The sequence below is a fragment of the Anomalospiza imberbis genome, chromosome 12, assembly GCF_031753505.1.
Source record: "Anomalospiza imberbis isolate Cuckoo-Finch-1a 21T00152 chromosome 12, ASM3175350v1, whole genome shotgun sequence".
NCBI classification, from domain to species: domain Eukaryota; kingdom Metazoa; phylum Chordata; class Aves; order Passeriformes; family Viduidae; genus Anomalospiza; species Anomalospiza imberbis.
The window spans coordinates 17,742,159-17,760,031 of NC_089692.1; the positions used below are offsets into that span (position 1 = coordinate 17,742,159).

The 17,873-nt window shown below is 43.2% G+C and overlaps 1 protein-coding gene across 1 annotated transcript; it reads right to left on the reverse strand.

Moving 5' to 3' along the window:
- Window positions 1-1,226: 1,226 nt before the first annotated feature.
- On the reverse strand, window positions 1,227-5,459 carry HSBP1 (heat shock factor binding protein 1). The gene is made up of 4 exons (XM_068203128.1): window positions 5,314-5,459; window positions 4,800-4,866; window positions 4,093-4,212; window positions 1,227-2,590 (listed from the first exon to the last, which is right to left on the reverse strand). The coding sequence occupies exons 1-3, from the start codon at window positions 5,356-5,358 to the stop codon at window positions 4,094-4,096; spliced, it is 231 nt and encodes a 76-aa protein (XP_068059229.1). The 5' UTR covers window positions 5,359-5,459; the 3' UTR covers window positions 1,227-2,590; window position 4,093.
- Window positions 5,460-17,873: the final 12,414 nt, after the last annotated feature.

A 17,873-nucleotide genomic window follows, 5' to 3' on the forward strand; every position in this document is an offset into this window, starting at 1 on the left:
CTGCATTCCCAGAGGAGCAGCTTTCTTCTCCACTGTGTTCCCAGAGGAGCAGCTTTCTTCTCCACTGTGTTCCCAGAGGAGCACCTTTCTTCTCCACTGTGTTCCCAGAGGAGCAGCTTTCTTCTCCACTGCGTTCCCAGAGGGAGCCCAGGCCCATCCCCACCAACCCTGGAGCTTCAGAGGAAAACTCCACCTTTCCCCAGGATCCCTGCTCCAGCAGAGCCACAGCTGGCACTGCAGGAGGGCTGAGCCACCATGGGATGGGACTGCTGCCACCACCCTGACCCACAGGCTGCCAGGGCCTGCTCTCTGGCAGTGCTGTTCTGTATTACTGCATTTTTATTTTTATTTTTCCTAATAAAGAACTCTTATCCCTACTCTCGTATCTTTCTCTGAGAGCTCCTTAATTTCAAAATTATAACAATTCAGAGGGAGGGGGTTTACATTTTCCATTTCAGAGGAGGCTCCTGCCTTCCTTAGCAGACACCTGTCTGTTCAAACCAAGACCAGCATCTACAGCTGAAGTGGGGCTCTGAAGGGTCAGAGGGGAAGAGAAGCAGGGCTGGAAGAGGATGGTAATGGAAATCCAGAGGAGGTGCAGGGAAGAGCAGCTAAAATCACTGAAGTGTTACATTTATGAGGGAAAAATACCCGCACTAAACAACTGGAATCTTTCCAGTGACTGGAAAAATACATCTGCTTCTTAAAGCTGAAATAATTTTCTTGGAAGTTATTCTGCCAGAATAAACTTGAGGAAAGCAGGGCTACTGCTGCTGCACAGGGGAGGGTACAACCAAATTTAACACTGACCATGTGTGCCCTGGGAGAAACACAGCCAGATGAGGACTTACAACATTATACATCATATAATAAGAGAATGTACATGTATAAACATCATACAAAATGATTATCCACTTTAATATGCTTTCCTATATTCTAATTAATATTTTCTATAATTATATTACAATTATATAATTATTTTATATGTTGTATAATTATCATAATTAATTATTTTAATTAATTTTTCCTATATTCTAATTAGCTGCTAAAGTCCAGATCTGACAGGGCACGGATCATCACCTTTCTATTATACAGAGCACACCTGGATTTTTAGACTATCCTGTGAGCAGCAGCTGTGCTAAAGTCTTTCTGTAACTCACAACTAAATACAATCTCCCACATAATTATTTACTTCTGCTAGATCGTGCTGTAACACACATGACCTATTTGTTACCACATAACTGTTTATTAGATTTTCTTGAAATGACATTACAAAGGACCTAAGGCTGGTATTACAAGTGTATATTGATACATTTCTCATGTTCACAAAATTTCCCCCGTTATTATGAGCTTTTATTACAGTGAGTTTGGAAAAATGACCTGTCATATTGCCTTCACAGCACTCAAGTGCTTAATTTTGGTGGCATTTCAGGAGCAGTTGAAGTGGGGTCCACCTGCAACTGCTGCCTGCCAGTAGAGCTTGCTGAAATTTGCATTTGAAGCTGAAGAAGCATTGCAGTGATTGTCAGGAATAGCTGACATTGGTCATTTTTCTTCACAAGTGACACAGTACAGGCTCTCCCAAACACACCTTCCACGGCCAAAATGTAATAAATACATACTCCAGGCCCAAAGATGTGGGTATGATTAAAACCAAAAAAATCAAATATGTTGAAGTTGTTACACTGAGAGAAGCAAGGCTGTAAAACTCTGCTTCTCTCCTTTTTTGTTCCTCATGTATCACTGCTTTGCTAGCAAACTGCTGTGTCCAACGAGGCAGTGGTTCCCACTGGAAACCCCACACAGACATTTCCACAGCCCCATCCCTGCTCTGTCCAGCATCAATCCCAGTTATTGACCAAAGGTAATGCCAGAGGACTGTTAAAAACCTTCAGTGCCACAATGAGATTGCTCTGCTAAAAGTTCCTTGTCTGACCAGGTGTCACAGCTTGGGGTGGCAGTGGTTGCTCAGATGTCTCTCATGGCAAATCTGCATTCCTTGATGCTCCAGGAACACACAGCTCAGGTAACACCAGCAGTAGGACAGATGGTTTTGATGTTCAGTGTCTCTTGTTTCCAAAAATCACCTTTATTACATGTAGAAAGACAACACAATCCTCAACTAGTGAGTGCCTGATGCTCAGAGATACAATTAATGCAATTAATTATGTTTCAATCTTGTGCTTCACTCCACAAACTCACGTAAGACAAGGCAAGATTCCCATTTGGAGGGAGTCACTAAATGCTGAGCTATCAAACATGAAACATCTAGAAAAGTACAGGAAAGAGAAAAAAGTGACTCCACAAAAAAATGCACCCAGGAGTTGAGATCCAGAAGATCTGTGTTTTAATAACACAACCAGGTGATCCTTGTTACAAGAATTCCAAAAGTGAAATTACAGTACACAAACCAAAATAGAAACTACCCTACCCCAACTATACAATGTACATTAGGAATGCAAGCTCTGTAACAATATAAAAATGCTTTCACACACTGGAGTTGCAAAAAGCCATTCTTTAATTCCAAGGATTTGTAGAAAAAAAAAAAGAAAAAGTAATCTTCCATGACTTGACTTCAGTTGTTGGCAACCTGTTGGGGAAAAAAAGAGTAAGAAAGGAGATTACTGAGAATTAAGAGAATCATGCTCATCAGAGATTTTCATTTGTGGGGTTCAGACTAATGGAAATGACACCGAGGGCAATGAAGCCAGTAATAATTTGTGTTTTTAACAAGGTAACACAAAAACAGATACCTTAACAAGCAAGAATATATCTGTTCCAAACAAAGGCCTACTGCAATCTAGGGGCAAGTGGGCAATCAGAAAAGCTGTAAGAATATAAAATATAATACAATAGAGATGTACTGAAAGGTGAATTGTATTCCTCCAGGGAGCACTGCCCCGGGACACGGATTGCCTCATGCCTGAGTGTCCTCCCACACAGCCAGGACCTGCAGCTTGGCAGCTGTGTGGAGTCACAGCTCCCTGCAAGCTCCTAGATGACACACAGGAGGAATTTACAGCTGAGGGACAGCTACTCCTCAGCAGCCCCCGGGGCTCCACCGCTTCCCTGGGCAGTTCCAATCCCTGAGCCCCCTTTCCATGGAGAAATCCCTCCTATGTCCACCCTGAGCCTGTTCCCTCTCCTCCTGTTGTCCCTGGGAGCAGAGCCCGACCTCCCTGGCTGTCCCTCCCAGTCAGGAGCTGTGCAGAGCCAGGAGGGCCCCCCTGAGCCTCCTTTTCTCCAGGCTGAGCCCCCTCAGCAGTTCCTGGTGCTCCCGTCCCCTCCCTGGCCTGTTGCTCTGATTTTTAAAAGTGTTGAGTTTTCCTTTATAATTCTTTTGAAAGTTTTAAAGTTCTCATAAAACTTCTTCAACCTTCTTATCTGTTTACGTATTTCTACTGGAGTTCTCACACACTGTTCATGTAAATAATGATTGCTTTGCTTTCTTCTTTGTGGGAGGAGAGAAATGATAGACTGTTAGTTTGACCAGTGTGGTTGGAGAAGTGGCAATTCCATCCTCCAATCCATGGTCACCTCTAGAATTCCATAAATACTAGATGCACAAAAAAACTTACTCTTTTTTCTCTCTTAAACTCACCAAGCTCCTATATTCTCATTTCATGTCCAATAGTGGCACTGGCCATGCTCTCTCCCTCTCCAGCACAATCCCCTCTCCATACAATTCCCCTCTGCACCACTCCTAGAGCAGCTCCCAGAACAAGGGGCAGCTCCCAAAAAGCAAGGGGCAGCTCCCAAAAAGCAAGGGGCAGCTCCCAAAAAGCAAGGGGCAGCTCCCAGAGCCAGGGGCAGCTCCCAGAGCCAGGGGCAGCTCCCAGAGCAAGGGGCAGCTCCCAAAGACAGGAGCAGCTCCCAAAGCCAGGGGCAGCTCCCAGAGCAAGGGGCAGCTCCCGGAGCAAGGGGCAGCTCCCGGAGCAAGGGGCAGCTCCCAAAGCCAGGGGCAGCTCCCAGAGCAAGGGGCAGCTCCCGGAGCAAGGGGCAGCTCCCGGAGCAAGGGGCAGCTCCCTCTGTGTTACAGGCAGCAATTCCAAACACCCAGGGGTTTGCTCCAAGGCCGGGAAGGCAGTTTACTTTAGCCCTTGTTGGAAGCTGGGGTCTTGTTCTCTCCCTCGAGCTCCTCCACGCCCGCCTGCATCATGAGGTCGGCGATGTTGCGCTCCAGGTCATCGATGCGGCAGCTCATGTCATCGACTGCCCGGGGGTCAAGGACAGCACGGGCCTCTGGGAGCCTCGGCAGGGAGCCCAAGCCCCTCTCAGCCCACCCTGCCACCAGCCCAGGCCTTGGGCGCTGCCAGGGGCAGCCACAGCTGAGCCAGGGGCTTGGCGCCCTCACAGGGACAATTCCTTCCCAAAATCCCGCCTCAACCCGCTCTCCTCCAGTCTGAACCCATTCCCCCGGTCCTGTCACTCCAGGCTCTAGAAACACTCCCATTCCACCTTTCCTGTGGGCTCCCTTCAGGCCACAGTTAAACCACCCTGGATCTTCTGTTTTCCAGGTGAACAGCCCCAGCTCTCCCAGCCTTTCCTCCATCCCTCTGACCACCCTGGAGCCTCCTCTGGGCTCTCCCCAGGTCCTTCCTTTGCCAGCCCCAGCACTGAAGTGATGCCATTCCTCTAACAGTGGGTAACACTGCCTTGCTTTAATTGTTTTTGTCGTTAGAGCTTTCAGCAAACACTTATGGCCACTTCAAAACTTATCTTACAAACCCACTGGTCTGTTACAAACAGACTTCACGACACTTGTAATCCTGCCCCCATCTGAGTTTAGAAAAGGATATTTCTTCCAATTATTTGGTCAGACATGGTTTGAAACTTGTCCTGCATTTGCTGGAGCAATGTCTGCACCTAGATGAAAGGGATAAAAAAGAAATGGTTTGTTTCCTTCAGAGGCTGCTACCCAATCCCATGTAACAACTACACTGTTCTTTCACCGCTAAGCTCGAAACCCGCCAGTATAGCTATATCTATAGGTAAAAATGCTACTTAAATACACGCATACAGAGCTGAACTGACGCTTACAGGAAACATTTGGAAGGTCTAGAAACCGCCCGCGCTCCCCAGGCAGGACCAAACCCACGAGAGCAGCCTCCATGCTCCTGTCAAGCACCTGAGGGAATTCCGGGCTCCCAGGGAACGCTCTGGGAGGAAGAAGGCACCCTCCCCTTCCCCCCTGCCGCGGCAGCGACACCTCCCGCGGAGCAGGCTGCTCCCAGCCCCATCCAGGAAAGGCTTCCCCTCCTTTCCCGGCTCTCCCCCGCCGCTGCAGCCCGGCCCCGGCCCCTCGGCGCTCACCACGGCCGTCAGGTCCTGGACGCTCTTGGGGTCGGTCTCGGCCATGGTCGCTCCGGCGGCGGCTCCACTTCCGGGCCGCGCCCCGCCGCTTCCGCCGGCTCTCGCGAGAGCGCCCGCCCCGCGGCATGCTGGGAAATGTAGTCCCTCTCATCCCCCGGTAGTCCACAGCTCCCGCGCCTCTATGAAAGCTTTTCACTGTTTCTGCATTTCGGCTCAAAGTTGCGTAGTTCTCTTATTAATCAGCCTTCTGCCTTCTACTGCTTATTGGTATATTCTCTTTTTAATCAGCCTTCTGTCTTCTACTGGTTATTGGTGCATTCTCTTATTAATCAGCCGTCTTTTACTGGTTATTGGTATATTCTCTTTTTAATCAGCCTTCTGTCTTCTATTGGTTATTGGTATATTCTCTTATTAATCAGCCATCTTTTACTGGTTATTGATATATTCTCTTTTTAATCAGCCTTCTGTCTTGTATTGGTTATTGGTGCATTCTCTTATTAATCAATCTTCTGTCTTCTACTGGTTATTGATATATTCACTTATTAATCAGCCATCTTTTACTGGTTATTGATATATTCTCTTATTAATCAGCCTTCTGTCTTCTACTGGTTATTGGTGTATGAGCGTGGTGTTAAATGTATGTATTCTACGTAGAGAGCTTCTCTGCTCTAAAGACTATACATTTTTGTTTTGTAGTCCCCGTTTAATATATCTCCATGTACAATTCGGTTCCTGAAGTCCTCATTTCTTTACACAAAGAAAAAAGAATTATTTATTTCCCCATTTGTTTGGTTTTCTTAATGCACGGTATTGAAACATTCCTTTATTTTATTTCCTGCTTTCTCCTGGATGAGCAGTTAAGCTTAGGTAGGTTTTCTCTCTTGAATGTTAACAATCTATCCAGAATTAGATGAAAATTTAAAGGATGACATTTCATGAATATCTCTTATAGAATCCATTGGCATTTCTGCTGCTTTGAATAGACAAGGCTGGATGATTTGATTATAAATACTTCATGTGTGGAGAAGAATAGGTAATTATTCTCAGTGCCTGCTCCATTCAGATTTTTTCCCCTCTCTTACTGAGTTAAAAGAAGTTTGGCAAATCAATCAGGAATTTACAGCTACAGATCTCAGACTGAATTGAAGGGTGGGTGAAATTTTTTCCTCATGGAAATTTGAAATGTGTCCTTCCAGTTCCAACTCCATAAAAGCAGGAGAAAGGCACCATTTGGAGATGGACAGAGGTGCCAAATGGACACCCGTGGAAGCCAGGGTGGAAGCCAGCAAGGAGACCTGGCCAGGAAAAGGGGGCACTTACAGGGCTGTGCATCCACTCTGAGCAATGGGCACCCCCAAAGCCTTGCAAAATGTGGAAATCTGTGACCCTGGAGCAGTGACAGCCCGTTCCTGCTCCAGCTGAATCTGGTGTTTAACTCCCCTGAGCACCATCAGATCAATGCTGAGCTCTTTTGCAAAACCCACCCACTGAGCAGCGAATAAAACCAGCTTTTGTTTGTTCAGGGTCATGATGGCAGAGGAAAGGGTTTCCAGCTGCAGGTTCCAGCCTGATCAGGGTCTCCATTTGCCTCCCCAAATTGCTCATTAGAACGACTCCTTCATTTTCTGCCCAAACTCTCAGCACATGAAAATCTGCAGTTGCTGTGTGTGGAGAGATTGTGATGTTGCCCTGCTTGCAGCTCGGATGTACACCTGCTTCAGGCCAGGCTCCTTTGAATTTAGCAACCTCAAAAGTGATGCTGGCAGCTTCCTGTCGTTCTCCATGTGCTTAAAGAGGTTTCCATGATGGACAACAACAACAACAACAAAACAAACAAAAAAAAAAAAAAAACCAAAACAAACAAACAAAACACAAACAGAAAACAAACAAACAAACAAAACAAACAAACAAAAAAACCACAAAAAAGAAGTGAACCCCACTCTCATCATCCTTTTGCTGGTTTTGAGCCTTGTGGCTGGCAATCCAGCATGAAGCCATAAATGCTTGAAACCAAAGCCATTGGCAGCCACTGATTTCACTGATTTCACCAGGAAATCACTGCTCCTATAGGGAGGAACTCTAGGGACATTCCTCCCCAAAAGCTCCTTTGCTCTCAGAGGATGACAGAGTTGCTTCATCTCACAAAAATTCTGCCCTGCCTTCATTTTTTCAGAGTGGGGAGCCCTGGCAATCCCTGGGGTTCCATGGTGCTGCCTCCTGGGCTGGCTGGCACTGGGCAGGATCCCCTGGACACTGCCTGGGGCAAAACTGAGGCAGGAGCTGCCCAGGTGGGTGCTAAAGCTGCTTTTTGCTCATGTCAGAGTCCCCAAACTGGCAGAGTTCTGGTGCTTTGCCAAACTCTCTGGTGCACCAGTTAAATGCTTGTTGCAAAGTCACATCAGAGTGCTTAAAAAATCACAATGCTCTTGTTAATTTTCTGCTCTGAATAGTTTAGGAGAGCTCAGTGGTGCTGGGACAGCACAAAAGCAGTTTTGCACCGTACCTGCAGCACGCCAGAGCCAGGACAATCCATCAGGGTGTTGCCAGCACTATTGATGTGGTCTGGGATGGAGTTTGACTTGAAAGATGAAGAGGAAATTAAGTATAACAGAGTGATAATGGAATGATCAATGCTGCTTGCTGCAGACTTGGTGTGTGCACTGAAAAGGAAGATATTCTGTCCAATGTGTCAGTGAGGGGATAAGCCTTGTCTGAAATGCAGAGCTAAGTGGGAGTCATTAGTGGGGCAGGGTTAACACTGGGGCTTTGCTAGCAGAGCAGGGAAAACAAGAAGGATGAGATGATGTCCCAGACTGTCTCTTTCAAGAGTGCATAAATCGTTCTGGGGTTTGTCATGGAATTCCCTTTCCTCAGTAACCACAGTTCTGTTTTCTCTGACAAACATTGAGTGTAAAGATGGGATTTGTGGAGAAATCCTTTTCCTCTACATTTGAGTAGCCTGGGTTGTGAACCAGAAACCTGTTGTCACAAAAACTCTTTTTTGTTATTAAAAGTCTGATTTCCATGGAAAAAAGTCATCAGTTGGGACAAGGATTTTCTTTTTTTATGGGACTCTCTGTAGAAGGAGTCTTCATTTAATAGGAAAAACTGTGCTGAGTATTATGGGCCTCAGAGGCATCTACCATGAAGCTTTTTGGTCATAAGTGTTCCTGAAAACTGATCTGGGCAGGAAAAGCTCTGTGTCCCACCTTGGGAATCCTCCACAGTCAGTAGGACTGGTCTCTGTGGCCGACATGGCTGCAAAATTCTCTTTGGGCAACGCCATTTGGAATTCTTGACGATGTTAATGGCTCCCACAAGGGAAAAAGAGACTTCTGACTGTCTGATTGCTTGTAGGATGTGGCATTTATTATTTATGCTGCATGCTTTTGTTGCTGGTTGTTGCTAAACATCCTCATCCTCGTGGGCTCCAGTGCTTTTATAGGATGTCAGGTTCTCAGGAAGTCATTATGGGCTTCATTAGGGATCTCCATCTATTTCCCATCCTTCCATGCACGTAGGAGTCTCAGTGCCCCCCTAAGTATTTCATTTTGACCTGTTGCAAAGCCCAAGGGATGGATTTCTGCCCTCTGGACTTTTTATCACAGCCAGTGAGGTCTTTATTGACAGCATCTGATCCGCCCTCTGAAATGTTTTTAGCTACAGTAAGATCAGATTTTGAACCAGATAATGGGATTGCCTTATCCCAATCATATGGTTTAAAATATCTTGTGGGGGCAGAATTTCATTATTTTAATCTTCCATTGACCATTACATGAACCCTTGCAATTCACTGTGGCTTTTCTACAAAACTAAATTGCTTAGCAGTGGCTTGTACCAAATCTTTTTATAAAATCCTTGAAGAGTCAGTAGCTTTCTAAGACAAGATCTCTTCTAAAATTCCTTTTCCACACAGTAAGCTTTTGCTTCTTATCATTACTGGCCATTCAAATGCTGTGTCACTTATCTTTGTTTTCTATTTAATGTTAAGCTGAGATTTAAGCCATCCACATGGCAATCAGCATTTTGGCTTTACATTTGTGTAGACAAATTGTATAGAAAGTTTAATTAACTAATTATGTACCCACAGTGAGTCATAACAGCCTCGTAATTCAGAACTGCAGCAGTCTGACCATCACCAGAGTAATTCTCTTTGTGCTTTAGCGGATGCCAATCACTGCCTTGGTGCTCTGAAATTGGCAGGTTTGGTCAAAACAGGAAGATTTGAGGCAAACAGAAGAGAATTGAATTGATATTTGGGGAATCATTTGAATGTGGAAGCCAGCCACCAGTTTCAAAGATCATTTTAAAAGCCTGGGATGAGCAGGAATTTTTCAGAAAGTAGGCATTCAGAGAGAAGCTTTCTGAGCAAGGGCGTCTCATGAAGCTCTTCACCATCACTGTCCTCCTTGGGTTGTGTTTTCAACCCACTGTGAATAAATTTCAGTCCCCCAGAACATGACTGCATGGACCTTTATAATTAGTTGCATTCAAAATTAGAGTGGTTGGGGATTTTTTTTCTTTTTCCTCTATTTTTGTGAAAGGTTATTTGTAAGTATGTGCATTTTCAAACTGAATGCAACCTGAGCCAAAACTCTGGAGTGTTTACTCCAGAAATGTGGATTTGGTCAAACACTTTATTTCATATCTTCATACCCCTGATTTTTCCCATCCCTTCCCCTCTTGAAGCATCAATAGCAGTTAGTAAAAATCTCACAGAGCTGGGCTAATGATCCCTTCAAAATGAGCAGGGAATAAATTACAGCAGGAACCACACTAGGTAGACGACATGATTTAACTGAGCTGAGTCCCTGAAGAATTAGTCTGGTGATTATGGGAAGTGGCTTTTTAAATGAGGTAATTTGAAATTAAGTCTCTTTTTCATATCTACTTAGCACAGCCTATTGTTCAGAGTCTGTGGCTCAGGTTGGTATCTGATGTTTAAAACAGCTTTGCCCAGAATGTCTCCTGATGAGTTTAAAGTAATTTAAGACCCTCTCATTCTTGAATGCTACACTTGCAATGAGATTAGGCAGCAGAGTGGTTAAAATGAGTTTTTCCATTGCTAAAAAAGATATTGCAGTAGAATTCAGAACTTCTCAAAAGAGAAAATAATTTCAAAGACTGAAAGGCTGAGAGACACCTTAAGAGACTGCCTGCTGTCCAGAGCAAGGATCCAGCTCCTGCAAGCTGCAGTTCCCTTTGCTTTCTGAGGATATTCCCCATGGATTCTCCCAGATCAAGTGCTGCTGGTTAAAAATGTGCTGGGGAGCAGAAATGCAGCGAGAGCTTGGACGCTGTGCTCTGTGCAGCTCACCCAGGCAAGCAGGCAGCAGAGCATCAGCACTGAAATCACAAGAGATTTATGATTTCAGTTTTCCAGGTCTCTGCCTTTTACACTCTCCCGACAGAAATCCTTAGGGATCCACTGAAATATCCCATTTATCACAGTAAATTCAGATGGCTGGTGACATTAAGTGCTGTTATGGGTCTGGGTCATGGATGCTGCCAGGAACAGGTGTGTTCTGGCTGGGTGAGGGGGCAAAGAGCTGTATTATTATTATTATTATTATTATTATTATTGTTTGTTGTTGTTTGTTGTTGTTTGTTGTTTGTTGTTGTTTTGTTGTTTTGTTGTTGTTGGTGGTGGTTTTGTTGGTTTTGTTGTTGTTCTAATCATCATAATAACTATTACTATTATTATTGTTAATGTTGTTGTTGTTATCTCTCAAGATAAGACCCAGAATAAGTGACTAAGACCCAGATTTTCCAGGAGCTGGGTGAACAGGAAAGTATCCATGGTAAGTGTTGTCTGCCTCTTGAATCTGAGGATGAATTCAGGATCAAGCCTTCATGCTCCTGCTTGGGTAAATCAAAATTGTCTGAGCTCTGTCAGCCATTCCAAATTGCAGATTTTTGCTTCTGCAGCTGACTGAGGCCAGTTCCTATTTGTGCCTACACAGTGATGAGGTAACAGGGAAATTACACTCTCCACTCCAAACATACAGAATTACCATAAACCACTGAATGCTTTTCCTTCTGCTGCACACTTTGTGTCCAACCTTTCATGCCAATCTTGCTCTGGAGCTTGAGTGAACCTCAGCCTCTGACCTCCATCCTCTGCAGGGAGGTTTCCAGCTTGGCAGCCAGAAATCAGGCAGCTCACAACACAAATCCAGTGTCTTGAGCTCCAAATGCTGCCTTTACAAATTGCACTTCCACTGTGTAAAAGAAAGCAATTAATTTTTATGTTTTTTAATGCAATTTTTAAAATGCAATGTATTGGCAGTGGATATGATGCTTCAGTGGTGGGCTGGCTGTATTTGACAGGCTGAAACCAGCTGCCTTCCAAAGGAACAAGTCCTGCTCCATGATCCTGTGTCAGATAAGCCTGCTAATCTTCCAGAATCAGGTAGATCAGATTAAAATTCTGGGTTTAGCCATTTTAATCTGGAATAAAATGCATGCATAGAAACTGTAAATTTGTTTGTCTCACTCAGGTTTCTCTTGTTGTAAGGCTGCTTATCACAAATAATAAATCCATGCACTTTTTTCTTCTGAAACACTGGCAAGGTATAATTATATCATGATTTATTTTACAACATCAAGACCAGGACTTGAAGTATTTACTCAGGAAAAAATTAGAAACCACAGAGAATAATCAATCATTCACAACTGGAGAGCTGAAATTCCTTCTGTGTCCATTTGGTAGAGTGAGAACAGAACAACCCTGTTATTGGGACCTCTGACAAAGGCAAAGAGTAAAATTCAGACTTTTTGATTTCTAATGCCCTTTCAGGCTGAGCCTTATTAATGCACCTCATCCTGAGTAACAGTGACAAACAGTAGTCCAGGCTTTTTAATGCCAAACACACCAGGGATTAGTGAAAATAGTAACAATTTGGGGCCCAAATAACTGAGTTTTATGGCATCTTGTTGGTTTTTGTTTTGTTTTTTTTTTTTTTTTAATAGTCAGATGTACTCCAAAAGCTTCCAGTTGTGTAAGACTGAGTTTGGGTTTTGGTGGAGGGATGTGCCACTGATTTTTGCCTGTGATATTTCCTTCTCCAGGCCCTGCTGGGCACTCCTGATGGATTTCTATCCTCCTGGGAGTGTTTTCAGATCCCAACCAGTCGCTGCAACTTTGGGTGCAAAGAGAAAAACTTCTTATGGCATTTAACCGTGTGGGGAGACAAAAGTGCATTACAAATCCTCAATGCTTTCAGGGTAAAAAAAATGCCCACCATGGAGCTGTAATGGATGGGAACCAAGCTGATTCCAGAAAGAACAATCAGTCTGCCTCTGAAAGAATGATCCCTATTTTCAAGCCTGAATTTTCAAGTAACTGTAGATCAGTATGCAGAAAATTATTTTTCATATCTAATTTATGTTCAGTAAAAGGATCATAAAATTCTCCAGATTCTGCTTCTTCCAATTTCCAGCTGTCTCAGGAAGACTAAGAATTGCCACCATAACTCTAACTCTGGATGTGTGTTTAGTTATCAAAACACTTTGTTACATCACTCCAGAAGCCTTGACATTAATAGTCAATTCTTCACTTCTTTATTCAAGTGAATGGTGAGCTCAAAATTATAAAATACAATGGAATTGGTGTCAATCTAATTGATTATTTAATGAGAATTCAAATAACTTGGCAGGCAGATGACCAGATCTGAATCACAGAATGAGGTCAACTGCTGGGATGGAAGTCATTCCTGGTTCATAATTTCATTATTCCAGTGGGTTCTTGGGGTCTGTTTTATAGCCTGTTGAAAATGAGATGTGGTTTTGTCACAGTTCTTGTCCCCTCAAAAGGAGCTGCACAGAGCAACCTCACACAAAGTTCATTTCAGAAGTTATTCACCAAATCTGAGGCTGGTTTTATTTATTTCAGTGGGGTTATGCTGATTTACATCAGCTGGGGGTATAATAGCCATTTCCTTGGATTCTCCGCCTATTCCTGCAAATGCAATAGTGAATGTGAACAAAACTTTCTGACTCTGTGGGTTTTGAGATGTGCTGTGTGTGGAAGGACTCTCAGCCCCATCCACCAAATACATGCAGGTGCATTTTGGCCAAAACACCCTGGAAAAGGTGCTGTTGGTATCTTTGATTTTGAAATGGAACGTGCACTGAAATTAGAATGTTGCAGCACAATTGAACAGATCTACCTTCTGATTTGGGGTCTGTTAGGAAAGTTATTTTCCAATAGAAATAAACCCCAATTCTGTAATTTTATTCAGTCTGCAGGAGGTATTAACCTTCCAAAGTGGTGCCTCACAGCTTTTGGTTTTTTTCCTCACTCCAGAGAAACATTTTCCAAATTTCCCTTCCAGCATGAGCTCTGTCATCTCACTGCAGGTCAAATGTAGTCTGTCCTTGCCTCTCTTTCCCTAAGAAATTCATTAGGGAGCCATAGAAGAGCTGATAATTAGCTGTGAGGGACTTGCAGCAGATGTTAAATATTGCAGCACTGATAGTTTTGTACTTTGAGATCTGAAATGCTGGAAACCTCTTTCATTACCGAGGAATGGTTACTCTCATTTTCAGGGGCTGGCTAGAGGAATTTAGGAGATAAATTAGCAAGTGAATATATGAGCTGATTAATAGCAATTCCTCACCAGCCCTTAGCCTGGAGTATGCTGAATTTAGAGCCAGCTCAGACTCTCAATTGTTTATGCAATGATGCTTCAACAGCAACCTGAAACTACAAATCCAAGAGGCCTCCCCTGGGTTCCCTGAGCACTGATTTGGGTCGTGTTTCTCAAGAAAAAGTACAAGGCAACAGCAAGTCAGGTACCACCAGGGGGATATGCAGGAGATGGAGAGCAAAGCCAAACACAGAGAAAAGGAACAAGGACTTTCAAGCCTGTTGGAATTTGCCTGATCCTGTTGAGAGGAATGTTTCACATGCTTTATTTCGGATAAGCAATATTAACAATTTTTCTCCTGCATGTTACAGTTGGAAGCCTGGTCACTGAGAGTTTCACACTTTCTGTGCTGCCAGGCACTGAGCCCCAGGAGAACATGGCCACGGAGAAGGCTTCCAAAATGGAATGACAGAACTGGGATTGTGGGTGTGGAGTTTGAATAGAAGTGTGTGATATCACAGGGTGGAAAACTTAGAGTTGAAGGTTTTAGAATATAGTAATAGATATAAAGCAAGATGGAGGTTTTAGGGCAGCAGCTAGTACTACTTCTTCTTCTTCTTTTTCTTCTTCTTCTTCTTCTCTGTGGGTTTGGGTGGTGTTGTGTAATTGGATAAAAAATCCACCTTGAGGGCCACAGGTAATTAGTTATTAAGTTAAAAGTAAAAATAATTTAAGTGCCATTTCTTAATTAGTTTATCCTTAAAAGGCCTTTAAGAGAGGGAGATACAGCTCCATTTTTAGTTTGTTAAAGTGCTGTAGAACTCACAGTTTGTGAGATTAGATCATACTATAGATACTATCATATAATATACAGACATATAGATATAATATATAGATAATATAATATAAATAAGAACTAATAAACATCTGAATCCCAACAAGAAACACCATCTCACACGTTTAATCCTGACCTCAGCACAAAAGAAGCAAAGACTCCCTCAGGTTACCACAACATGGTTTGCCAGTCTGAGCTGAGTCCCAGGCTCCAGGGACAGAGAGCTGTGTGCTGCCCATCTGACAAGGAATATTGAAATGACTTAATTCAGGAAGTCAAAGCTGGTTCTGAAGCTGAAGGGGAGCCCCAAACCCCCATTCCTGCAGCATCCTCTTCTTCACAGGTCACTGCATCCCTGCCGGAGCTTCCCTGGGGCACAAAGCACCCAGTGCCAGCTGCTGGGGCCAGACGTTGCCCTGGGGAAGGTCTGAACTCGCCAGTGACCTTCCCAGCTGCCACAGTCCCTCTCTCTGAGGTGCCTTTGATCCCAAGGAAGGGACTGGCCCGGTGCAGAGTCATTAGGATCCCTAATTTTAGCAGCTGCATCTGTTCGGCTGGGTCTCTCAGCAGAACAGGGAGCCTGGGGGCAAGGGAGACATCACTCAGACAGGAATTGCAAATGTTTTAAAGCTTCCCTCTCTCCTGGGTGAAGCCTTCCAAGGGCTGCGGTGTTTGTGCTGCTCCCGTTCCAGGCTGGTGTCCTGCACTTGGGTACGAAGCTTCTTCCTGTGCAGAGAACATTTAATGGATGTGTACAAGAGATCTTCTTAACATGTGCCATCTCTTTGTTGTACAGCAGGATAACAAGCATTTCTTATGCTCTCCTATGGATATTTGTACATTTCAAAGGCTATTTTAGACCGTTTTCAGGACTTTTTGCATGAGTTGAGTGGGATTCTTTTTGTTGAGAGCTGTCAAAAGTCCCTTAAACACTGAAATCTCTTCACAATTTCCAAAACCTAAGCCACCTTCCAAAACCTTAAACCTTTTGTAGGAGTTTCTCCGTGTTTTATGTTTCTAAGAACTGTATTTATCATTGTCACTTTTACCTGTTTACCAGTCCTGAGTGCCACTGATATTGCAATAGAGAACTTGGTGGGAGATGCTGCTGAAAATGTACCAAAAACAAAAGGCAAACCTAATGCAGGATTGTGCTGGGAGGGTGGCTCTGCACTCACCATCTTTCTCATATTAAAAAAAACCTTAACATTTTCTAAAAATCTTGCTAAATTATCACTTCTCACAGCATTTGGTCAGTGGTTTGCTGACACTTCTTCAAACTCTGCAAACCCCTTCAAACAAAGCCTTTTTCAGTTGTGCCTGATCCGTGGTGCAACCAGAGAGTTGCGTGATTTATAGAAAAAAAATATTATTGTTATTATTATTATTATTTGTTGTTGTTGTTGTTGTTAAAAAAAATTAACAAAACCAGTGCTTCTTGATCCCTACAGTTCTGTGCACACAGTTTTTAGAAAATGAATTATTCTGGAAGAAGTAGATAGAAAAATACTGCTGTTGAAAAAAAATGTCACCTTACCAAGTCAGCTTTGAGAACCTGGGAATCCTTTTCCCTGAAAAAGAAACAAAGCATCTCATCCTACTTTCCTAGAGATTAGCTTTTGTTTAATCTTCCAATCTTCTGGCATCCTGAATCACTGACTATTCTAATAACAACATACTACTTAATCCTTATGAAACATGTAATGATAATTCAGCCTAAGAAACAATTGGTGTTTTACTTTTAGCTGCCCGCTAAAAGCTTAAGCTAAACTTTCTGCTTTTACACAAAAAAAAAAAAAGTGAAGGTTTTTTTTCCTATTTTTTTCTCCCCAGTAAATTCTCTAATTATATATTCCAGTTGGTTTTTTTTTTTTCCAGTATAGAATATTTTCCAGTATAGTTATTTCAGGCATCTTTATCATAGATGGCCAGCTCTTACTGTGTTTTATTTTATATTCTCTTAGAGCAGACCAAAGGCCCACCCTTCCACTTCATCATCAAACAAGAAAAGAAAACCTGTTAATTTTAGGAGGTCTTTATAGATAAAGTTCTGATGTCATTTCACATAAATCCACATTTGCTGTCCTTGGAAGAAAATGGCTGTTTTGTAAAAATAAAATAAAAAATAGGTAGAAAAAGGTCTGCAGAATGTCATTAATATTTTCTGATGATATGAGGAAATATGAATCACTCTTCCTTCTTCATCTCCTGCATGGGCTGTGAGCTCCTGTGAGCAGACACCCATCCTCTCCACAGGTTACACACTCAGGGTAAAATCTGAGTAAGAGTAAGCCCAGGTCAGACTTCAATTCTGTCATTTCAGCAGCTTCATGTGAAACAAAAATCTACAGGCCAGGTTGGGGTGATGATCAAAATCATGTTTGCCCTTAGATGACTGACTTGAATTCTCCTTTGGTTTTGTGGTTAGATTTTTAATCTGATTTAATTTCAACAGAGATTTATCTACAGAGGAAAAGCTGAGGTCTAAAGATCAATTCATTTTGTTCCTTCTCCCTGCTCAGCTTTTCAGGAGTAATTTGTTTGCCTTTCTCTCAGTTTGCACACATTGTATTTGCATTTGTAGATGATGAAATACTCGACTGATTTTTAATACTGCTGTAATTTGGTCCTCTTGTTCCCATCCATGAAAAGAGAGGTAATTTGTTTCACCCGGAGCTGCCAGGAAGCTTTTCAGCTCTTAGCTGGAGCTTCCATTCTGGAAAGGCACACTTCAATAACCAAGTCTATTTGCTGCTTTCAGAGTGAATTCCTTGTGAAGGAGGGCTGGGCCAGAGCTTTCTCTGCAAGTGATGCCTCTGAAGCGTGACAGGAGACAGTATAAAGTGTGTGACAAACCCTGACTCTTCTAAATAGGGGCAAAAAAAGCCCCAAGTGTGCCTAGCCCAGCATTCTGCTGCTGCACTCTGTCCCGGGAGATTTGCTGGGCCATTTTTCCTCCCTGAGCAGATTATCTGCACATAAAGATAGAGGTTTGGATGAGTGCCAGATAAAGCTTTTCCCTTTTCCTTCTGCCTTTTGGTTCCCTTTACAGAGATCCCCAACCAGAGAAGAGACATTGCTGAGTTAATTAATCAGGCTTGGGGTGAGGGACAGCCAGGATTATTATAAATTAT

Coding starts and splice junctions, on each gene's coding strand:
- HSBP1 (XM_068203128.1), bottom strand. CDS start 5,358: ATGGCCGAGACCGACCCCAAGAGCGTCCAGGACCTGACGGCCGTG. Junction 4,867..5,313: donor TCCAGGACCTGACGGCCGTG/GTGAGCGCCGAG, acceptor CCTTTCATCTAG/GTGCAGACATTGCTCCAGCA. Junction 4,213..4,799: donor TGACCAAATAATTGGAAGAA/ATATCCTTTTCT, acceptor ACCCCCGGGCAG/TCGATGACATGAGCTGCCGC.